The 18984-nt window shown below is 48.1% G+C and overlaps 1 protein-coding gene across 1 annotated transcript; it reads left to right on the top strand.

Moving 5' to 3' along the window:
- The first annotated feature begins 17700 nt into the window (after nt 1-17700).
- On the top strand, nt 17701-18770 carry LOC124616672 (piggyBac transposable element-derived protein 4-like). Its single transcript, XM_047145002.1, has 2 exons — nt 17701-18595; nt 18682-18770. Exons 1-2 carry the CDS (start codon nt 17701-17703, stop codon nt 18768-18770), a joined length of 984 nt encoding a protein of 327 aa, XP_047000958.1.
- The last annotated feature ends 214 nt before the right edge of the window (nt 18771-18984 follow it).

Raw genomic sequence — 18984 nt, 5'->3', positions numbered from 1 at the left:
CCGACGCAAAAATGATAGTTAATTGTACGTTCAGGGCCTCCTAATGCCGATGGAACACTCACATTGCGTCGAGATTCAATACATCGGCCTCCAGCCGACTTGTCTAAAAGGGTCTGTTGCTGCCTCGGGCACCACATGGTCCTTCTCCTGTGAGTCTAGATTTTCGAATCCGACGCAAAAATAATAGTGAATTGTAACGTTCAGGGCCTCCTAATGACGATGGAACTCTCAAATTGCGTCGAGATTCAATACATCGGCCTCCAGCCGACTTGTCTCCAAGGGGATATCGCTGCCTCGGGCACCACATGTCCGTCTCCGGTGAGTCTAGATTTTCGAATCCGACGCAAAAATTATAGTTAATTGTAACGTTCAGGGCCTCCTAATGCCGATGGAACACTCAAATTGCGTCGAGATTCAATACATCGGCCTCCAGCCGACTTGTCTCCAAGGGTCTATTGCTGCCTCGGGCACCTTATGGTCGTTCTCCTGTGAGTCTAGATTTTCGAATCCGACGCAAAAGTGAAAGTTAATTGTAAAGTTCAGGGCCTCCTAATGACGATGGAACTCTCAAATTGCGTCGAGATTCAATACATCGGCCTCCAGCCGACTTGTCTCCAAGGGGATATCGCTGCCTCGGGCACCACATGGTCCGTCTCCGGTGCGTCTAGATTTTCGAATCCGACGCAAAAATTATAGTTAATTGTAACGTTCAGGGCCTCCTAATGCCGATGGAACACTCAAATTTCGTCGAGATTCAATACATCGGCCTCCAGCCGACTTGTCTCCAAGGGTCTGTTGCTGCCTCGGCACCTTATGGTCGGTCTCCTGTGAGTTTAGATTATCGAATCCGACGCAAAAATGATAGTTAATTGTAACGTTCAGGGCCACCTAATGCCGATGGAACACTCAAATTGCGTCGAGATCCAATACATCGGCCTCCAGCCGACTTGTCTCCAAGGGGATATCGCTGCCTCGGGCACCACATGGTCCGTCTCCGGTGAGTCTAGATTTTCGAATCCGACGCAAAAATGATAGTTAATTGTACGTTCAGGGCCTCCTAATGCCGATGGAACACTCAAATTGCGTCGAGATTCAATACATCGGCCTCCAGCCGACTTGTCTAAAAGGGTCTGTTGCTGCCTCGGGCACCACATGGTCCTTCTCCTGTGAGTCTAGATTTTCGAATCCGACGCAAAAATAATAGTGAATTGTAACGTTCAGGGCCTCCTAATGACGATGGAACTCTCAAATTGCGTCGAGATTCAATACATCGGCCTCCAGCCGACTTGTCTCCAAGGGGATATCGCTGCCTCGGGCACCACATGTCCGTCTCCGGTGAGTCTAGATTTTCGAATCCGACGCAAAAATTATAGTTAATTGTAACGTTCAGGGCCTCCTAATGCCGATGGAACACTCAAATTGCGTCGAGATTCAATACATCGGCCGCCAGCCGACTTGTCTCCAAGGGTCTGTTGCTGCCTCGGGCACCTTATGGTCGTTCTCCTGTGAGTCTAGATTTTCGAATCCGACGCAAAAATGATAGTGAATTGTAACGTTAGGGGCCTCCTTATGCCGATGGAACACTCAAATTGCGTCGAGATCCAATACATCGGCCTCCAGCCGACTTGTCTCCAAGGGGATATCGCTGCCTCGGGCACCACATGGTCCGTCTCCGGTGAGTCTAGATTTTCGAATCCGACGCAAAAATGATAGTTAATTGTAACGTTCAGGGCCTCCTAATGCCGATGGAACACTCAAATTGCGTCGAGATTCAATACATCGGCCTCCAGCCGACTTGTCTAAAAGGGTCTGTTGCTGCCTCGGGCACCAGATGGTCCTTCTCCTGTGAGTCTAGATTTTCGAATCCGACGCAAAAATGATAGTTAATTGTAACGTTCAGGGCCTTGTAGTGACGATGGAACACTCAAATTGCGTCGAGATTCAATACATCGGCCTGCAGCCGACTTGTCTCCAAGAATCTGTTGCTGCCTCGGGCACCCCATGGTCCTTCTCCTGTGAGTCTAGGTTTTCGAATCCGACGCAAAAATGATAGTGAATTGTAACGTTTAGGGCCTCCTAATGCCGATGGAACACTCAAATTGCGTCGAGATTCAATACATCGGCCTCCAGCCGACTTGTCTCCAAGGGTCTATTGCTGCCTCCGGCACCACATGGTCCTTCTCCTGTGAGTAGATTTTCGAATCCGACGCAAAAATGATAGTTAATTGTAACGTTCAGGGCCTTGTAGTGACGATGGAACACTCAAATTGCGTCGAGATTCAATACATCGGCCTGCAGCCGACTTGTCTCCAAGTGTCTGTTGCTGCCTCGGGCACCACATGGTCCTTCTCCTGTGAGTCTAGATTTTCGAATCCGACGCAAAAATGATAGTGAATTGTAACGTTTAGGGCCTCCTAATGACGATGGAACACTCAAATTGCGTCGAGATTCAATAAATCGGCCTCCAGCCTACTTGTGTCCAAGGGTCTGTTGCTGCCTCGGGCACCTTATGGTCGTTCTCCTGTGAGTCTAGATTTTCGAATCCGACGCAAAAATGATAGTTAATTGTAACGTTCAGGGCCTCCTAATGCCGATGGAACACTCAAATTGCGTCGAGATCCAATACATCGGCCTCCAGCCGACTTGTCTCCAAGGGGATATCGCTGCCTCGGGCACCACATGGTCCGTCTCCGGTGAGTCTAGATTTTCGAATCCGACGCAAAAATGATAGTTAATTGTAACGTTCAGGGCCTCCTAATGCCGATGGAACACTCAAATTGCGTCGAGATTCAATACATCGGCCTCCAGCCGATTTGTCTAAAAGGGTCTGTTGCTGCCTCGGGCACCACATGGTCCTTCTCCTGTGAGTCTAGATTTTCGAATCCGAAGCAAAAATAATAGTGAATTGTAACGTTCAGGGCCTCCTAATGACGATGGAACTCTCTAATTGCGTCGAGATTCAATACATCGGCCTCCAGCCGACTTGTCTCCAAGGGGATATCGCTGCCTCGGGCACCACATGTCCGTCTCCGGTGAGTCTAGATTTTCGAATCCGACGCAAAAATTATAGTTAATTGTAAGGTTTAGGGCCTCCTAATGCCGATGGGACACTCAAATTGCGTCGAGATTCAATACATCGGCCTCCAGCCGACTTGTCTCCAAGGGTCTATTGCTGCCTCGGGCACCTTATGGTCGTTCTCCTGTGAGTCTAGATTTTCGAATCCGACGCAAAAATGAAAGTTAATTGTAACGTTCAGGGCCTCCTAATGACGATGGAACTCTCAAATTGCGTCGAGATTCAATACATCGGCCTCCAGCCGACTTGTCTCCAAGGGGATATCGCTGCCTCGGGCACCACATGGTCCGTCTCCGGTGCGTCTAGATTTTCGAATCCGACGCAAAAATTATAGTTAATTGTAACGTTCAGGGCCTCCTAATGCCGATGGAACACTCAAATTTCGTCGAGATTCAATACATCGGCCTCCAGCCGACTTGTCTCCAAGGGTCTGTTGCTGCCTCGGCACCTTATGGTCGGTCTCCTGTGAGTTTAGATTATCGAATCCGACGCAAAAATGATAGTTAATTGTAACGTTCAGGGCCACCTAATGCCGATGGAACACTCAAATTGCGTCGAGATCCAATACATCGGCCTCCAGCCGACTTGTCTCCAAGGCGATATCGCTGCCTCGGGCACCACATGGTCCGTCTCCGGTGAGTCTAGATTTTCGAATCCGACGCAAAAATGATAGTTAATTGTAACGTTCAGGGCCTCCTAATGCCGATGGAACACTCAAATTGCGTCGAGATCCAATACATCGGCCTCCAACCGACTTGTGTCCAAGGCGATATCGCTGCCTCGGGCACCACATGGTCCGTCTCCGGTGAGTCTAGATTTTCGAATCCGACGCAAAAATGATAGTTAATTGTAACGTTCAGGGCCTCCTAATGCCGATGGAACACTCAAATTGCGTCGAGATTCAATACATCGGCGTCCAGCCGACTTGTCTAAAAGGGTCTGTTTCTGCCTCGGGCACCACATGGTCCATCTCCTGTGAGTCTAGATTTTCGAATCCGACGGAAAAATGATAGTGAATTGTAACGTTCAGGGCCTCCTAATGACGATGGAACTCTCAAATTGCGTCGAGATTCAATACATCGGCCTCCAGCCGACTTGTCTCCAAGGGGATATCGCTGCCTCGGGCACCACATGGTCCGTCTCCGGTGAGTCTAGATTTTCGAATCCGACGCAAAAATGATAGTTAATTGTAACGTTCAGGGCCTCCTAATGCCGATGGAACACTCAAATTTCGTCGAGATTCAATACATCGGCCTCCAGCCGACTTGTCTCCAAGGGTCTATTGCTGCCCCGGGCACCTTATGGTCGTTCTCCAGTGAGTCTAGATTTTCGAATCCGACGCAAAAATGAAAGTTAATTGTAACGTTCAGGGCCTTGTAATGACGATGGAACACTCAAATTGCGTCAAGATTCAATACATCGGCCTGCAGCCGACTTATCTCCAAGGGTCTATTGCTGCCTCGGGCACCACATGGTCCTTCTCCTGTGAGTCTAGATTTTCCAATCCGACGCAAAAATGATAGTTAATTGTAACGTTCAGGGCCTCCTAATGACGATGGAACACTCAAATTGCTTCGAGATTCAATACATCGGCCTCCAGCCGACTTGTCTCCAAGGGTCTGTTGCTGCCTCGGCACCTTATGGTCGGTCTCCTGTGAGTTTAGATTATCGAATCCGACGCAAAAATGATAGTTAATTGTAACGTTCAGGGCCTCCTAATGCCGATGGAACACTCAAATTGCGTCGAGATCCAATACATCGGCCTCCAGCCGACTTGTCTCCAAGGCGATATCGCTGCCTCGGGCACCACATGGTCCGTCTCCGGTGAGTCTAGATTTTCGAATCCGACGCAAAAATGATAGTTAATTGTACGTTCAGGGCCTCCTAATGCCGATGGAACACTCACATTGCGTCGAGATTCAATACATCGGCCTCCAGCCGACTTGTCTAAAAGGGTCTGTTGCTGCCTCGGGCACCACATGGTCCTTCTTCTGTGAGTCTAGATTTTCGAATCCGACGCAAAAATAATAGTGAATTGTAACGTTCAGGGCCTCCTAATGACGATGGAACTCTCAAATTGCGTCGAGATTCAATACATCGGCCTCCAGCCGACTTGTCTCCAAGGGGATATCGCTGCCTCGGGCACCACATGTCCGTCTCCGGTGAGTCTAGATTTTCGAATCCGACGCAAAAATTATAGTTAATTGTAACGTTCAGGGCCTCCTAATGCCGATGGAACACTCAAATTGCGTCGAGATTCAATACATCGGCCTCCAGCCGACTTGTCTCCAAGGGTCTATTGCTGCCTCGGGCACCTTATGGTCGTTCTCCTGTGAGTCTAGATTTTCGAATCCGACGCAAAAGTGAAAGTTAATTGTAAAGTTCAGGGCCTCCTAATGACGATGGAACTCTCAAATTGCGTCGAGATTCAATACATCGGCCTCCAGCCGACTTGTCTCCAAGGGGATATCGCTGCCTCGGGCACCACATGGTCCGTCTCCGGTGCGTCTAGATTTTCGAATCCGACGCAAAAATTATAGTTAATTGTAACGTTCAGGGCCTCCTAATGCCGATGGAACACTCAAATTTCGTCGAGATTCAATACATCGGCCTCCAGCCGACTTGTCTCCAAGGGTCTGTTGCTGCCTCGGCACCTTATGGTCGGTCTCCTGTGAGTTTAGATTATCGAATCCGACGCAAAAATGATAGTTAATTGTAACGTTCAGGGCCACCTAATGCCGATGGAACTCTCAAATTGCGTCGAGATCCAATACATCGGCCTCCAGCCGACTTGTCTCCAAGGGGATATCGCTGCCTCGGGCACCACATGGTCCGTCTCCGGTGAGTCTAGATTTTCGAATCCGACGCAAAAATGATAGTTAATTGTACGTTCAGGGCCTCCTAATGCCGATGGAACACTCAAATTGCGTCGAGATTCAATACATCGGCCTCCAGCCGACTTGTCTAAAAGGGTCTGTTGCTGCCTCGGGCACCACATGGTCCTTCTCCTGTGAGTCTAGATTTTCGAATCCGACGCAAAAATAATAGTGAATTGTAACGTTCAGGGCCTCCTAATGACGATGGAACTCTCAAATTGCGTCGAGATTCAATACATCGGCCTCCAGCCGACTTGTCTCCAAGGGGATATCGCTGCCTCGGGCACCACATGTCCGTCACCGGTGAGTCTAGATTTTCGAATCCGACGCAAAAATGATAGTTAATTGTAACGTTCAGGGCCTCCTAATGCCGATGGAACACTCAAATTGCGTCGAGATTCAATACATCGGCCGCCAGCCGACTTGTCTCCAAGGGTCTGTTGCTGCCTCGGGCACCTTATGGTCGTTCTCCTGTGAGTCTAGATTTTCGAATCCGACGCAAAAATGATAGTGAATTGTAACGTTAGGGGCCTCCTTATGCCGATGGAACACTCAAATTGCGTCGAGATCCAATACATCGGCCTCCAGCCGACTTGTCTCCAAGGGGATATCGCTGCCTCGGGCACCACATGGTCCGTCTCCGGTGAGTCTAGATTTTCGAATCCGACGCAAAAATGATAGTTAATTGTAACGTTCAGGGCCTCCTAATGCCGATGGAACACTCAAATTGCGTCGAGATTCAATACATCGGCCTCCAGCCGACTTGTCTAAAAGGGTCTGTTGCTGCCTCGGGCACCAGATGGTCCTTCTCCTGTGAGTCTAGATTTTCGAATCCGACGCAAAAATGATAGTTAATTGTAACGTTCAGGGCCTTGTAGTGACGATGGAACACTCAAATTGCGTCGAGATTCAATACATCGGCCTGCAGCCGACTTGTCTCCAAGAATCTGTTGCTGCCTCGGGCACCCCATGGTCCTTCTCCTGTGAGTCTAGGTTTTCGAATCCGACGCAAAAATGATAGTGAATTGTAACGTTTAGGGCCTCCTAATGCCGATGGAACAGTCAAATTGCGTCGAGATTCAATACATCGGCCTCCAGCCGACTTGTCTCCAAGGGTCTATTGCTGCCTCCGGCACCACATGGTCCTTCTCCTGTGAGTAGATTTTCGAATCCGACGCAAAAATGATAGTTAATTGTAACGTTCAGGGCCTTGTAGTGACGATGGAACACTCAAATTGCGTCGAGATTCAATACATCGGCCTGCAGCCGACTTGTCTCCAAGTGTCTGTTGCTGCCTCGGGCACCACATGGTCCTTCTCCTGTGAGTCTAGATTATCGAATCCGACGCAAAAATGATAGTGAATTGTAACGTTTAGGGCCTCCTAATGACGATGGAACACTCAAATTGCGTCGAGATTCAATACATCGGCCTCCAGCCGACTTGTGTCCAAGGGTCTGTTGCTGCCTCGGGCACCTTATGGTCGTTCTCCTGTGAGTCTAGATTTTCGAATCCGACGCAAAAATGATAGTTAATTGTAACGTTCAGGGCCTCCTAATGCCGATGGAACACTCAAATTGCGTCGAGATCCAATACATCGGCCTCCAGCCGACTTGTCTCCAAGGGGATATCGCTGCCTCGGGCACCACATGGTCCGTCTCCGGTGAGTCTAGATTTTCGAATCCGACGCAAAAATGATAGTTAATTGTAACGTTCAGGGCCTCCTAATGCCGATGGAACACTCAAATTGCGTCGAGATTCAATACATCGGCCTCCAGCCGACTTGTCTAAAAGGGTCTGTTGCTGCCTCGGGCACCACATGGTCCTTCTCCTGTGAGTCTAGATTTTCGAATCCGAAGCAAAAATAATAGTGAATTGTAACGTTCAGGGCCTCCTAATGACGATGGAACTCTCTAATTGCGTCGAGATTCAATACATCGGCCTCCAGCCGACTTGTCTCCAAGGGGATATCGCTGCCTCGGGCACCACATGTCCGTCTCCGGTGAGTCTAGATTTTCGAATCCGACGCAAAAATTATAGTTAATTGTAAGGTTTAGGGCCTCCTAATGCCGATGGAACACTCAAATTGCGTCGAGATTCAATACATCGGCCTCCAGCCGACTTGTCTCCAAGGGTCCATTGCTGCCTCGGGCACCTTATGGTCGTTCTCCTGTGAGTCTAGATTTTCGAATCCGACGCAAAAATGAAAGTTAATTGTAACGTTCAGGGCCTCCTAATGACGATGGAACTCTCAAATTGCGTCGAGATTCAATACATCGGCCTCCAGCCGACTTGTCTCCAAGGGGATATCGCTGCCTCGGGCACCACATGGTCCGTCTCCGGTGCGTCTAGATTTTCGAATCCGACGCAAAAATTATAGTTAATTGTAACGTTCAGGGCCTCCTAATGCCGATGGAACACTCAAATTTCGTCGAGATTCAATACATCGGCCTCCAGCCGACTTGTCTCCAAGGGTCTGTTGCTGCCTCGGCACCTTATGGTCGGTCTCCTGTGAGTTTAGATTATCGAATCCGACGCAAAAATGATAGTTAATTGTAACGTTCAGGGCCACCTAATGCCGATGGAACACTCAAATTGCGTCGAGATCCAATACATCGGCCTCCAGCCGACTTGTCTCCAAGGCGATATCGCTGCCTCGGGCACCACATGGTCCGTCTCCGGTGAGTCTAGATTTTCGAATCCGACGCAAAAATGATAGTTAATTGTAACGTTCAGGGCCTCCTAATGCCGATGGAACACTCAAATTGCGTCGAGATCCAATACATCGGCCTCCAACCGACTTGTGTCCAAGGCGATATCGCTGCCTCGGGCACCACATGGTCCGTCTCCGGTGAGTCTAGATTTTCGAATCCGACGCAAAAATGATAGTTAATTGTAACGTTCAGGGCCTCCTAATGACGATGGCACACTCAAATTGCGTCGAGATTCAATACATCGGCCTCCAGCCGACTTGTCTAAAAGGGTCTGTTGCTGCCTCGGGCACCACATGGTCCTTCTCCTGTGAGTCTAGATTTTCGAATCCGACGCAAAAATGATAGTGAATTGTAACGTTCAGGGCCTCCTAATGACGATGGAACTCTCAAATTGCGTCGAGATTCAATACATCGGCCTCCAGCCAACTTGTCTCCAAGGCGATATCGCTGCCTCGGGCACCACATGGTCCGTCTCCGGTGAGTCTAGATTTTCGAATCCGACGCAAAAATTATAGTTAATTGTAACGTTCAGGGCCTCCTAATGCCGATGGAACACTCAAATTGCGTCGAGATTCAATACATCGGCCTCCAGCCGACTTGTCTCCAAGGGTCTATTGCTGCCTCGGGCACCTTATGGTCGTTCTCCTGTGAGTCTAGATTTTCGAATCCGACGCAAAAATGAAAGTTAATTGTAACGTTCAGGGCCTTGTAATGACGATGGAATACTCAAATTGCGTCAAGATTCAATACATCGGCCTGCAGCCGACTTATCTCCAAGGGTCTATTGCTGCCTCGGGCACCACATGGTCCTTCTCCTGTGAGTCTAGATTTTCGGATCCGACGCAAAAATGATAGTTAATTGTAACGTTCAGGGCCTCCTAATGCCGACGGAACACTCAAATTGCGTCGAGATCCAATACATCGGCCTCCAGCCGACTTGTCTCCAAGGCGATATCGCTGCCTCGGGCACCACATGGTACGTCTCCGGTGAGTCTAGATTTTCGAATCCGACGCAAAAATGATAGTTAATTGTAACGTTCAGGGCCTCCTAATGCCGATGGAACACTCAAATTGCGTCGAGATTCAATACATCGGCGTCCAGCCGACTTGTCTAAAAGGGTCTGTTTCTGCCTCGGGCACCACATGGTCCATCTCCTGTGAGTCTAGATTTTCGAATCCGACGGAAAAATGATAGTGAATTGTAACGTTCAGGGCCTCCTAATGACGATGGAACTCTCAAATTGCGTCGAGATTCAATACATCGGCCTCCAGCCGACTTGTCTCCAAGGGGATATCGCTGCCTCTGGCACCACATGGTCCGTCTCCGGTGAGTCTAGATTTTCGAATCCGACGCAAAAATGATAGTTAATTGTAACGTTCAGGGCCTCCTAATGCCGATGGAACACTCAAATTTCGTCGAGATTCAATACATCGGCCTCCAGCCGACTTGTCTCCAAGGGTCTATTGCTGCCCCGGGCACCTTATGGTCGTTCTCCAGTGAGTCTAGATTTTCGAATCCGACGCAAAAATGAAAGTTAATTGTAACGTTCAGGGCCTTGTAATGACGATGGAACACTCAAATTGCGTCAAGATTCAATACATCGGCCTGCAGCCGACTTATCTCCAAGGGTCTATTGCTGCCTCGGGCACCACATGGTCCTTCTCCTGTGAGTCTAGATTTTCCAATCCGACGCAAAAATGATAGTTAATTGTAACGTTCAGGGCCTCCTAATGACGATGGAACACTCAAATTGCGTCGAGATTCAATACATCGGCCTCCAGCCGACTTGTCTCCAAGGGTCTGTTGCTGCCTCGGCACCTTATGGTCGGTCTCCTGTGAGTTTAGATTATCGAATCCGACGCAAAAATGATAGTTAATTGTAACGTTCAGGGCCTCCTAATGCCGATGGAACACTCAAATTGCGTCGAGATCCAATACATCGGCCTCCAGCCGACTTGTCTCCAAGGCGATATCGCTGCCTCGGGCACCACATGGTCCGTCTCCGGTGAGTCTAGATTTTCGAATCCGACGCAAAAATGATAGTTAATTGTAACGTTTAGGGCCTCCTAATGACGATGGAACACTCAAATTGCGTCGAGATTCAATACATCGGCCTCCAGCCGACTTGTCTCCAAGGGTCTATTGCTGCCTCCGGCACCACATGGTCCTTCTCCTGTGAGTAGATTTTCGAATCCGACGCAAAAATGATAGTTAATTGTAACGTTCAGGGCCTTGTAGTGACGATGGAACACTCAAATTGCGTCGAGATTCAATACATCGGCCTGCAGCCGACTTGTCTCCAAGTGTCTGTTGCTGCCTCGGGCACCACATGGTCCTTCTCCTGTGAGTCTAGATTTTCGAATCCGACGCAAAAATGATAGTGAATTGTAACGTTTAGGGCCTCCTAATGACGATGGAACACTCAAATTGCGTCGAGATTCAATACATCGGCCTCCAGCCGACTTGTGTCCAAGGGTATGTTGCTGCCTCGGGCACCTTATGGTCGTTCTCCTGTGAGTCTAGATTTTCGAATCCGACGCAAAAATGATAGTTAATTGTAACGTTCAGGGCCTCCTAATGCCGATGGAACACTCAAATTGCGTCGAGATTCAATACATCGGCCTCCAGCCGACTTGTCTAAAAGGGTCTGTTGCTGCCTCGGGCACCACATGGTCCTTCTCCTGTGAGTCTAGATTTTCGAATCCGACGCAAAAATGATAGTGAATTGTAACGTTCAGGGCCTCCTAATGACGATGGAACTCTCAAATTGCGTCGAGATTCAATACATCGGCCTCCAGCCGACTTGTCTCCAAGGGGATATCGCTGCCTCGGGCACCACATGGTCCGTCTCCGGTGAGTCTAGATTTTCGAATCCGACGCAAAAATTATAGTTAATTGTAACGTTCAGGGCCTCCTAATGCCGATGGAACACTCAAATTGCGTCGAGATTCAATACATCGGCCTCCAGCCGACTTGTCTCCAAGGGTCTATTGCTGCCTCCGGCACCACATGGTCCTTCTCCTGTGAGTAGATTTTCGAATCCGACGCAAAAATGATAGTTAATTGTAACGTTCAGGGCCTTGTAGTGACGATGGAACACTCAAATTGCGTCGAGATTCAATACATCAGCCTGCAGCCGACTTGTCTCCAAGGGTCTGTTGCTGCCTCGGGCACCACATGGTCCTTCTCCTGTGAGTCTAGATTTTCGAATCCGACGCAAAAATGAAAGTTAATTGTAACGTTCAGGGCCTTGTAATGACGATGGAACACTCAAATTGCGTCAAGATTCAATACATCGGCCTGCAGCCGACTTATCTCCAAGGGTCTATTGCTGCCTCGGGCACCACATGGTCCTTCTCCTGTGAGTCTAGATTTTCCAATCCGACGCAAAAATGATAGTTAATTGTAACGTTCAGGGCCTCCTAATGCCGATGGAACACTCAAATTGCGTCGAGATTCAATACATCGGCCTCCAGCCGACTTGTCTCCAAGGGTCTATTGCTGCCCCGGGCACCTTATGGTCGTTCTCCAGTGAGTCTAGATTTTCGAATCCGACGCAAAAATGAAAGTTAATTGTAACGTTCAGGGCCTTGTAATGACGATGGAACACTCAAATTGCGTCAAGATTCAATACATCGGCCTGCAGCCGACTTATCTCCAAGGGTCTATTGCTGCCTCGGGCACCACATGGTCCTTCTCCTGTGAGTCTAGATTTTCCAATCCGACGCAAAAATGATAGTTAATTGTAACGTTCAGGGCCTCCTAATGACGATGGAACACTCAAATTGCGTCGAGATTCAATACATCGGCCTCCAGCCGACTTGTCTCCAAGGGTCTGTTGCTGCCTCGGCACCTTATGGTCGGTCTCCTGTGAGTTTAGATTATCGAATCCGACGCAAAAATGATAGTTAATTGTAACGTTCAGGGCCTCCTAATGCCGATGGAACACTCAAATTGCGTCGAGATTCAATACATCGGCCTCCAGCCGACTTGTCTCCAAGGGTCTATTGCTGCCTCCGGCACCACATGGTCCTTCTCCTGTGAGTAGATTTTCGAATCCGACGCAAAAATGATAGTTAATTGTAACGTTCAGGGCCTTGTAGTGACGATGGAACACTCAAATTGCGTCGAGATTCAATACATCGGCCTGCAGCCGACTTGTCTCCAAGTGTCTGTTGCTGCCTCGGGCACCACATGGTCCTTCTCCTGTGAGTCTAGATTTTCGAATCCGACGCAAAAATGATAGTGAATTGTAACGTTTAGGGCCTCCTAATGACGATGGAACACTCAAATTGCGTCGAGATTCAATACATCGGCCTCCAGCCGACTTGTGTCCAAGGGTATGTTGCTGCCTCGGGCACCTTATGGTCGTTCTCCTGTGAGTCTAGATTTTCGAATCCGACGCAAAAATGATAGTTAATTGTAACGTTCAGGGCCTCCTAATGCCGATGGAACACTCAAATTGCGTCGAGATTCAATACATCGGCCTCCAGCCGACTTGTCTAAAAGGGTCTGTTGCTGCCTCGGGCACCACATGGTCCTTCTCCTGTGAGTCTAGATTTTCGAATCCGACGCAAAAATGATAGTGAATTGTAACGTTCAGGGCCTCCTAATGACGATGGAACTCTCAAATTGCGTCGAGATTCAATACATCGGCCTCCAGCCGACTTGTCTCCAAGGGGATATCGCTGCCTCGGGCACCACATGGTCCGTCTCCGGTGAGTCTAGATTTTCGAATCCGACGCAAAAATTATAGTTAATTGTAACGTTCAGGGCCTCCTAATGCCGATGGAACACTCAAATTGCGTCGAGATTCAATACATCGGCCTCCAGCCGACTTGTCTCCAAGGGTCTATTGCTGCCTCCGGCACCACATGGTCCTTCTCCTGTGAGTAGATTTTCGAATCCGACGCAAAAATGATAGTTAATTGTAACGTTCAGGGCCTCCTAACGACGATGGAACACTCAAATTGCGTCGAGATTCAATACATCGGCCTCCAGCCGACTTGTGTCCAAGGGTCTGTTGCTGCCTCGGGCACCTTATGGTCGTTCTCCTGTGAGTCTAGATTTTCGAATCCGACGCAAAAATGATAGTTAATTGTAACGTTCAGGGCCTCCTAATGCCGATGGAACACTCAAATTGCGTCGAGATCCAATACATCGGCCTCCAGCCGACTTGTCTCCAAGGGGATATCGCTGCCTCGGGCACCACATGGTCCGTCTCCGGTGAGTCTAGATTTTCGAATCCGACGCAAAAATGATAGTTAATTGTACGTTCAGGGCCTCCTAATGCCGATGGAACACTCACATTGCGTCGAGATTCAATACATCGGCCTCCAGCCGACTTGTCTAAAAGGGTCTGTTGCTGCCTCGGGCACCACATGGTCCTTCTCCTGTGAGTCTAGATTTTCGAATCCGACGGAAAAATGATAGTGAATTGTAACGTTCAGGGCCTCCTAATGACGATGGAACTCTCAAATTGCGTCGAGATTCAATACATCGGCCTCCAGCCGACTTGTCTCCAAGGGGATATCGCTGCCTCGGGCACCACATGGTCCGTCTCCGGTGAGTCTAGATTTTCGAATCCGACGCAAAAATTATAGTTAATTGTAACGTTCAGGGCCTCCTAATGCCGATGGAACACTCAAATTGCGTCGAGATTCAATACATCGGCCTCCAGCCGACTTGTCTCCAAGGGGATATCGCTGCCTCGGGCACCACATGGTCCGTCTCCGGTGAGTCTAGATTTTCGAATCCGACGCAAAAATGATAGTTAATTGTACGTTCAGGGCCTCCTAATGCCGATGGAACACTCAAATTGCGTCGAGATTCAATACATCGGCCTCCAGCCGACTTGTCTAAAAGGGTCTGTTGCTGCCTCGGGCACCACATGTTCCTTCTCCTGTGAGTCTAGATTTTCGAATCCGACGCAAAAATAATAGTGAATTGTAACGTTCAGGGCCTCCTAATGACGATGGAACTCTCAAATTGCGTCGAGATTCAATACATCGGCCTCCAGCCGACTTGTCTCCAAGGGGATATCGCTGCCTCGGGCACCACATGTCCGTCTCCGGTGAGTCTAGATTTTCGAATCCGACGCAAAAATTATAGTTAATTGTAACGTTCAGGGCCTCCTAATGCCGATGGAACACTCAAATTGCGTCGAGATTCAATACATCGGCCGCCAGCCGACTTGTCTCCAAGGGTCTGTTGCTGCCTCGGGCACCTTATGGTCGTTCTCCTGTGAGTCTAGATTTTCGAATCCGACGCAAAAATGATAGTGAATTGTAACGTTAGGGGCCTCCTTATGCCGATGGAACACTCAAATTGCGTCGAGATCCAATACATCGGCCTCCAGCCGACTTGTCTCCAAAGGGATATCGCTGCCTCGGGCACCACATGGTCCGTCTCCGGTGAGTCTAGATTTTCGAATCCGACGCAAAAATGATAGTTAATTGTAACGTTCAGGGCCTCCTAATGCCGATGGAACACTCAAATTGCGTCGAGATTCAATACATCGGCCTCCAGCCGACTTGTCTAAAAGGGTCTGTTGCTGCCTCGGGCACCAGATGGTCCTTCTCCTGTGAGTCTAGATTTTCGAATCCGACGCAAAAATGATAGTTAATTGTAACGTTCAGGGCCTTGTAGTGACGATGGAACACTCAAATTGCGTCGAGATTCAATACATCGGCCTGCAGCCGACTTGTCTCCAAGAATCTGTTGCTGCCTCGGGCACCCCATGGTCCTTCTCCTGTGAGTCTAGATTTTCGAATCCGACGCAAAAATGATAGTGAATTGTAACGTTTAGGGCCTCCTAATGCCGATGGAACACTCAAATTGCGTCGAGATTCAATACATCGGCCTCCAGCCGACTTGTCTCCAAGGGTCTATTGCTGCCTCCGGCACCACATGGTCCTTCTCCTGTGAGTAGATTTTCGAATCCGACGCAAAAATGATAGTTAATTGTAACGTTCAGGGCCTTGTAGTGACGATGGAACACTCAAATTGCGTCGAGATTCAATACATCGGCCTGCAGCCGACTTGTCTCCAAGTGTCTGTTGCTGCCTCGGGCACCACATGGTCCTTCTCCTGTGAGTCTAGATTTTCGAATCCGACGCAAAAATGATAGTGAATTGTAACGTTTAGGGCCTCCTAATGCCGATGGAACACTCAAATTGCGTCGAGATCCAATACATCGGCCTCCAGCCGACTTGTCTCCAAGGGGATATCGCTGCCTCGGGCACCACATGGTCCGTCTCCGGTGAGTCTAGATTTTCGAATCCGACGCAAAAATGATAGTTAATTGTAACGTTCAGGGCCTCCTAATGCCGATGGAACACTCAAATTGCGTCGAGATTCAATACATCGGCCTCCAGCCGACTTTTCTAAAAGGGTCTGTTGCTGCCTCGGGCACCACATGGTCCTTCTCCTGTGAGTCTAGATTTTCGAATCCGAAGCAAAAATAATAGTGAATTGTAACGTTCAGGGCCTCCTAATGACGATGGAACTCTCTAATTGCGTCGAGATTCAATACATCGGCCTCCAGCCGACTTGTCTCCAAGGGGATATCGCTGCCTCGGGCACCACATGTCCGTCTCCGGTGAGTCTAGATTTTCGAATCCGACGCAAAAATTATAGTTAATTGTAAGGTTTAGGGCCTCCTAATGCCGATGGAACACTCAAATTGCGTCGAGATTCAATACATCGGCCTCCAGCCGACTTGTCTCCAAGGGTCTATTGCTGCCTCGGGCACCTTATGGTCGTTCTCCTGTGAGTCTAGATTTTCGAATCCGACGCAAAAATGAAAGTTAATTGTAACGTTCAGGGCCTCCTAATGACGATGGAACTCTCAAATTGCGTCGAGATTCAATACATCGGCCTCCAGCCGACTTGTCTCCAAGGGGATATCGCTGCCTCGGGCACCACATGGTCCGTCTCCGGTGCGTCTAGATTTTCGAATCCGACGCAAAAATTATAGTTAATTGTAACGTTCAGGGCCTCCTAATGCCGATGGAACACTCAAATTTCGTCGAGATTCAATACATCGGCCTCCAGCCGACTTGTCTCCAAGGGTCTGTTGCTGCCTCGGCACCTTATGGTCGGTCTCCTGTGAGTTTAGATTATCGAATCCGACGCAAAAATGATAGTTAATTGTAACGTTCAGGGCCACCTAATGCCGATGGAACACTCAAATTGCGTCGAGATCCAATACATCGGCCTCCAGCCGACTTGTCTCCAAGGCGATATCGCTGCCTCGGGCACCACATGGTCCGTCTCCGGTGAGTCTAGATTTTCGAATCCGACGCAAAAATGATAGTTAATTGTAACGTTCAGGGCCTCCTAATGCCGATGGAACACTCAAATTGCGTCGAGATCCAATACATCGGCCTCCAGCCGACTTGTGTCCAAGGCGATATCGCTGCCTCGGGCACCACATGGTCCGTCTCCGGTGAGTCTAGATTTTCGAATCCGACGCAAAAATGATAGTTAACTCTTTGGAGCACGGTGGTATACATAGTATACCACCTTTTGAAAATTTTCTTGGCTCTTTGCACAGTGGTTTAACTGCACGACCACCACTCTAATATGCTCACCTAGTTCTCTACTTATCAGACAGATGGCACTCACTGCCTATAAGGAATCAGTTCCCGCCAAGAATTGCATAGATTACAACTGTGAAAGCTGCGTGCTGAGTTGTGCATGGTTTTTGCGTGTGAATAGTGGTTTATAACGAATTTCTTGTTGCGCCTGTGTTTTTTCCATATCTTGGACGTCACAGCTACGGTATGAACCCATGTATACATTCATATGCACAATCTTCCGTTATTTATATACAATTTATTTTGGTGGTATATTATTTGTACCACCGTGCATGTAGCAGTATTCTATTGCATTTCGTTTCCTAGTATAAAATTCGAAATCCTCCGCTACAAAGTTTAGTTTTTAATTGTGTTGTGACTTATTTTAGCTCTTTCTCCATTTTGTTTTGCTTACGTATTCTTTACTTGGATTCAGGCTGTTGTTTGAAAATGAAAATGTCAAGAAGAGGCTTACGAGATGAAGAAATCGAACGATTATTGTGTGAAATTCCATCAGACGAGGATTCCACTGTTGACACCACAGATGACGAATCTGATTATGAAGCAAGCATTGTTGCGGAGGCTATTGTGTCGTCTGAAGGCGAAGTTTCAGAGAGCGAGGAAGAAAGTGAGTCCACTCCGCCAAAACGCGCTGCTGACACAGCGCCAACTTGGGGACAACAATTCAATGCTACCTCAGGAATGCAGTTCGACAGTGAATCAGGACCAAGTGCTTTTATTAGGGACATTGATGATCCAGAACCTATCGATATATTCGAAAAAATATTTCCAAAAGAGCTAGTTCAGCTAATCGTTTTCCAAACAAATTTATATGCGACGCAATCTGGCAAGTCTTTCACTCCAACAACTGACAATGAAATACGAACTTTCCTGGGAATCAACATTTTGATGGGTATAAAGCGTATGCCAGCATACAGAGACTACTGGTCTAATGCCCCAGAACTTCATGATCGTTATATTGCATCTCTGATGGCAGTAAATCGGTTTGGATGGTTACTGAGGAACATTCATCTGAATGATAACACATTGCATCCAGAAAAAGGACACCCAGGTTATGACAAACTGTACAAGCTGCGACCAGTGATCAAGATACTATCTGAATCTTTTTCCAAGTGTTACCAACCCAGCAAACACCTAGCAATTGATGAGTCAATGATCAAATTCAAAGGCCGCAACAGTATGAAACAATACATGAGAGATAAACCCATAAAGCGTGGTTACAAAGTGTGGATGCTGTGTGACAAGACCTCTTACAACTTGAAATTTGATATTTACACCGGAAAAGTAGGTGACACAGTGCAAACAGGCCTTGGGGAGCATGTAGTGCTGAGTTTGTCCTCTGAACTCGTAAATAAAGGCCATTATCTTTATTTCGACAACTATTTCAATAGCTATAACTTGTTGGCTGGTTTACAGCAGAGAAACATATATGCCTGTGGGACAGTTCAACCAACAAGGAAACATTTACCCAAATTAAAAACAGACAAAGAATTAAGCAGAGGTGAATTTGACTGGAGGGTCAGCAACTGTGGCATCCTCTACTTGAAGTGGAAAGATAAGAGAGCTGTTCATCTCCTTTCAAATTTTCACAGTCCTGAAGTTACTACAGTGACTCGCCGTGAAAGAGATGGTTCACGCATAGAGCTACCTTGTCCTCAAGCAGTGATGGATTACAATGCACACATGAACAATGTCGACAAGTTCGACCAACTGAAAAAA

Source organism: Schistocerca americana, chromosome 5, assembly GCF_021461395.2.
Source record: "Schistocerca americana isolate TAMUIC-IGC-003095 chromosome 5, iqSchAmer2.1, whole genome shotgun sequence".
Classification (NCBI taxonomy): domain Eukaryota; kingdom Metazoa; phylum Arthropoda; class Insecta; order Orthoptera; family Acrididae; genus Schistocerca; species Schistocerca americana.
Note: the sequence above shows the minus strand (reverse complement) of the source record. Positions and strands in the feature narration are given on the sequence as shown.

Coding starts and splice junctions, on each gene's coding strand:
- LOC124616672 (XM_047145002.1), top strand. CDS start 17,701: ATGTCAAGAAGAGGCTTACGAGATGAAGAAATCGAACGATTATTGTGT. Junction 18,596..18,681: donor TGGGGAGCATGTAGTGCTGA/GTTTGTCCTCTG, acceptor GCTGGTTTACAG/CAGAGAAACATATATGCCTG.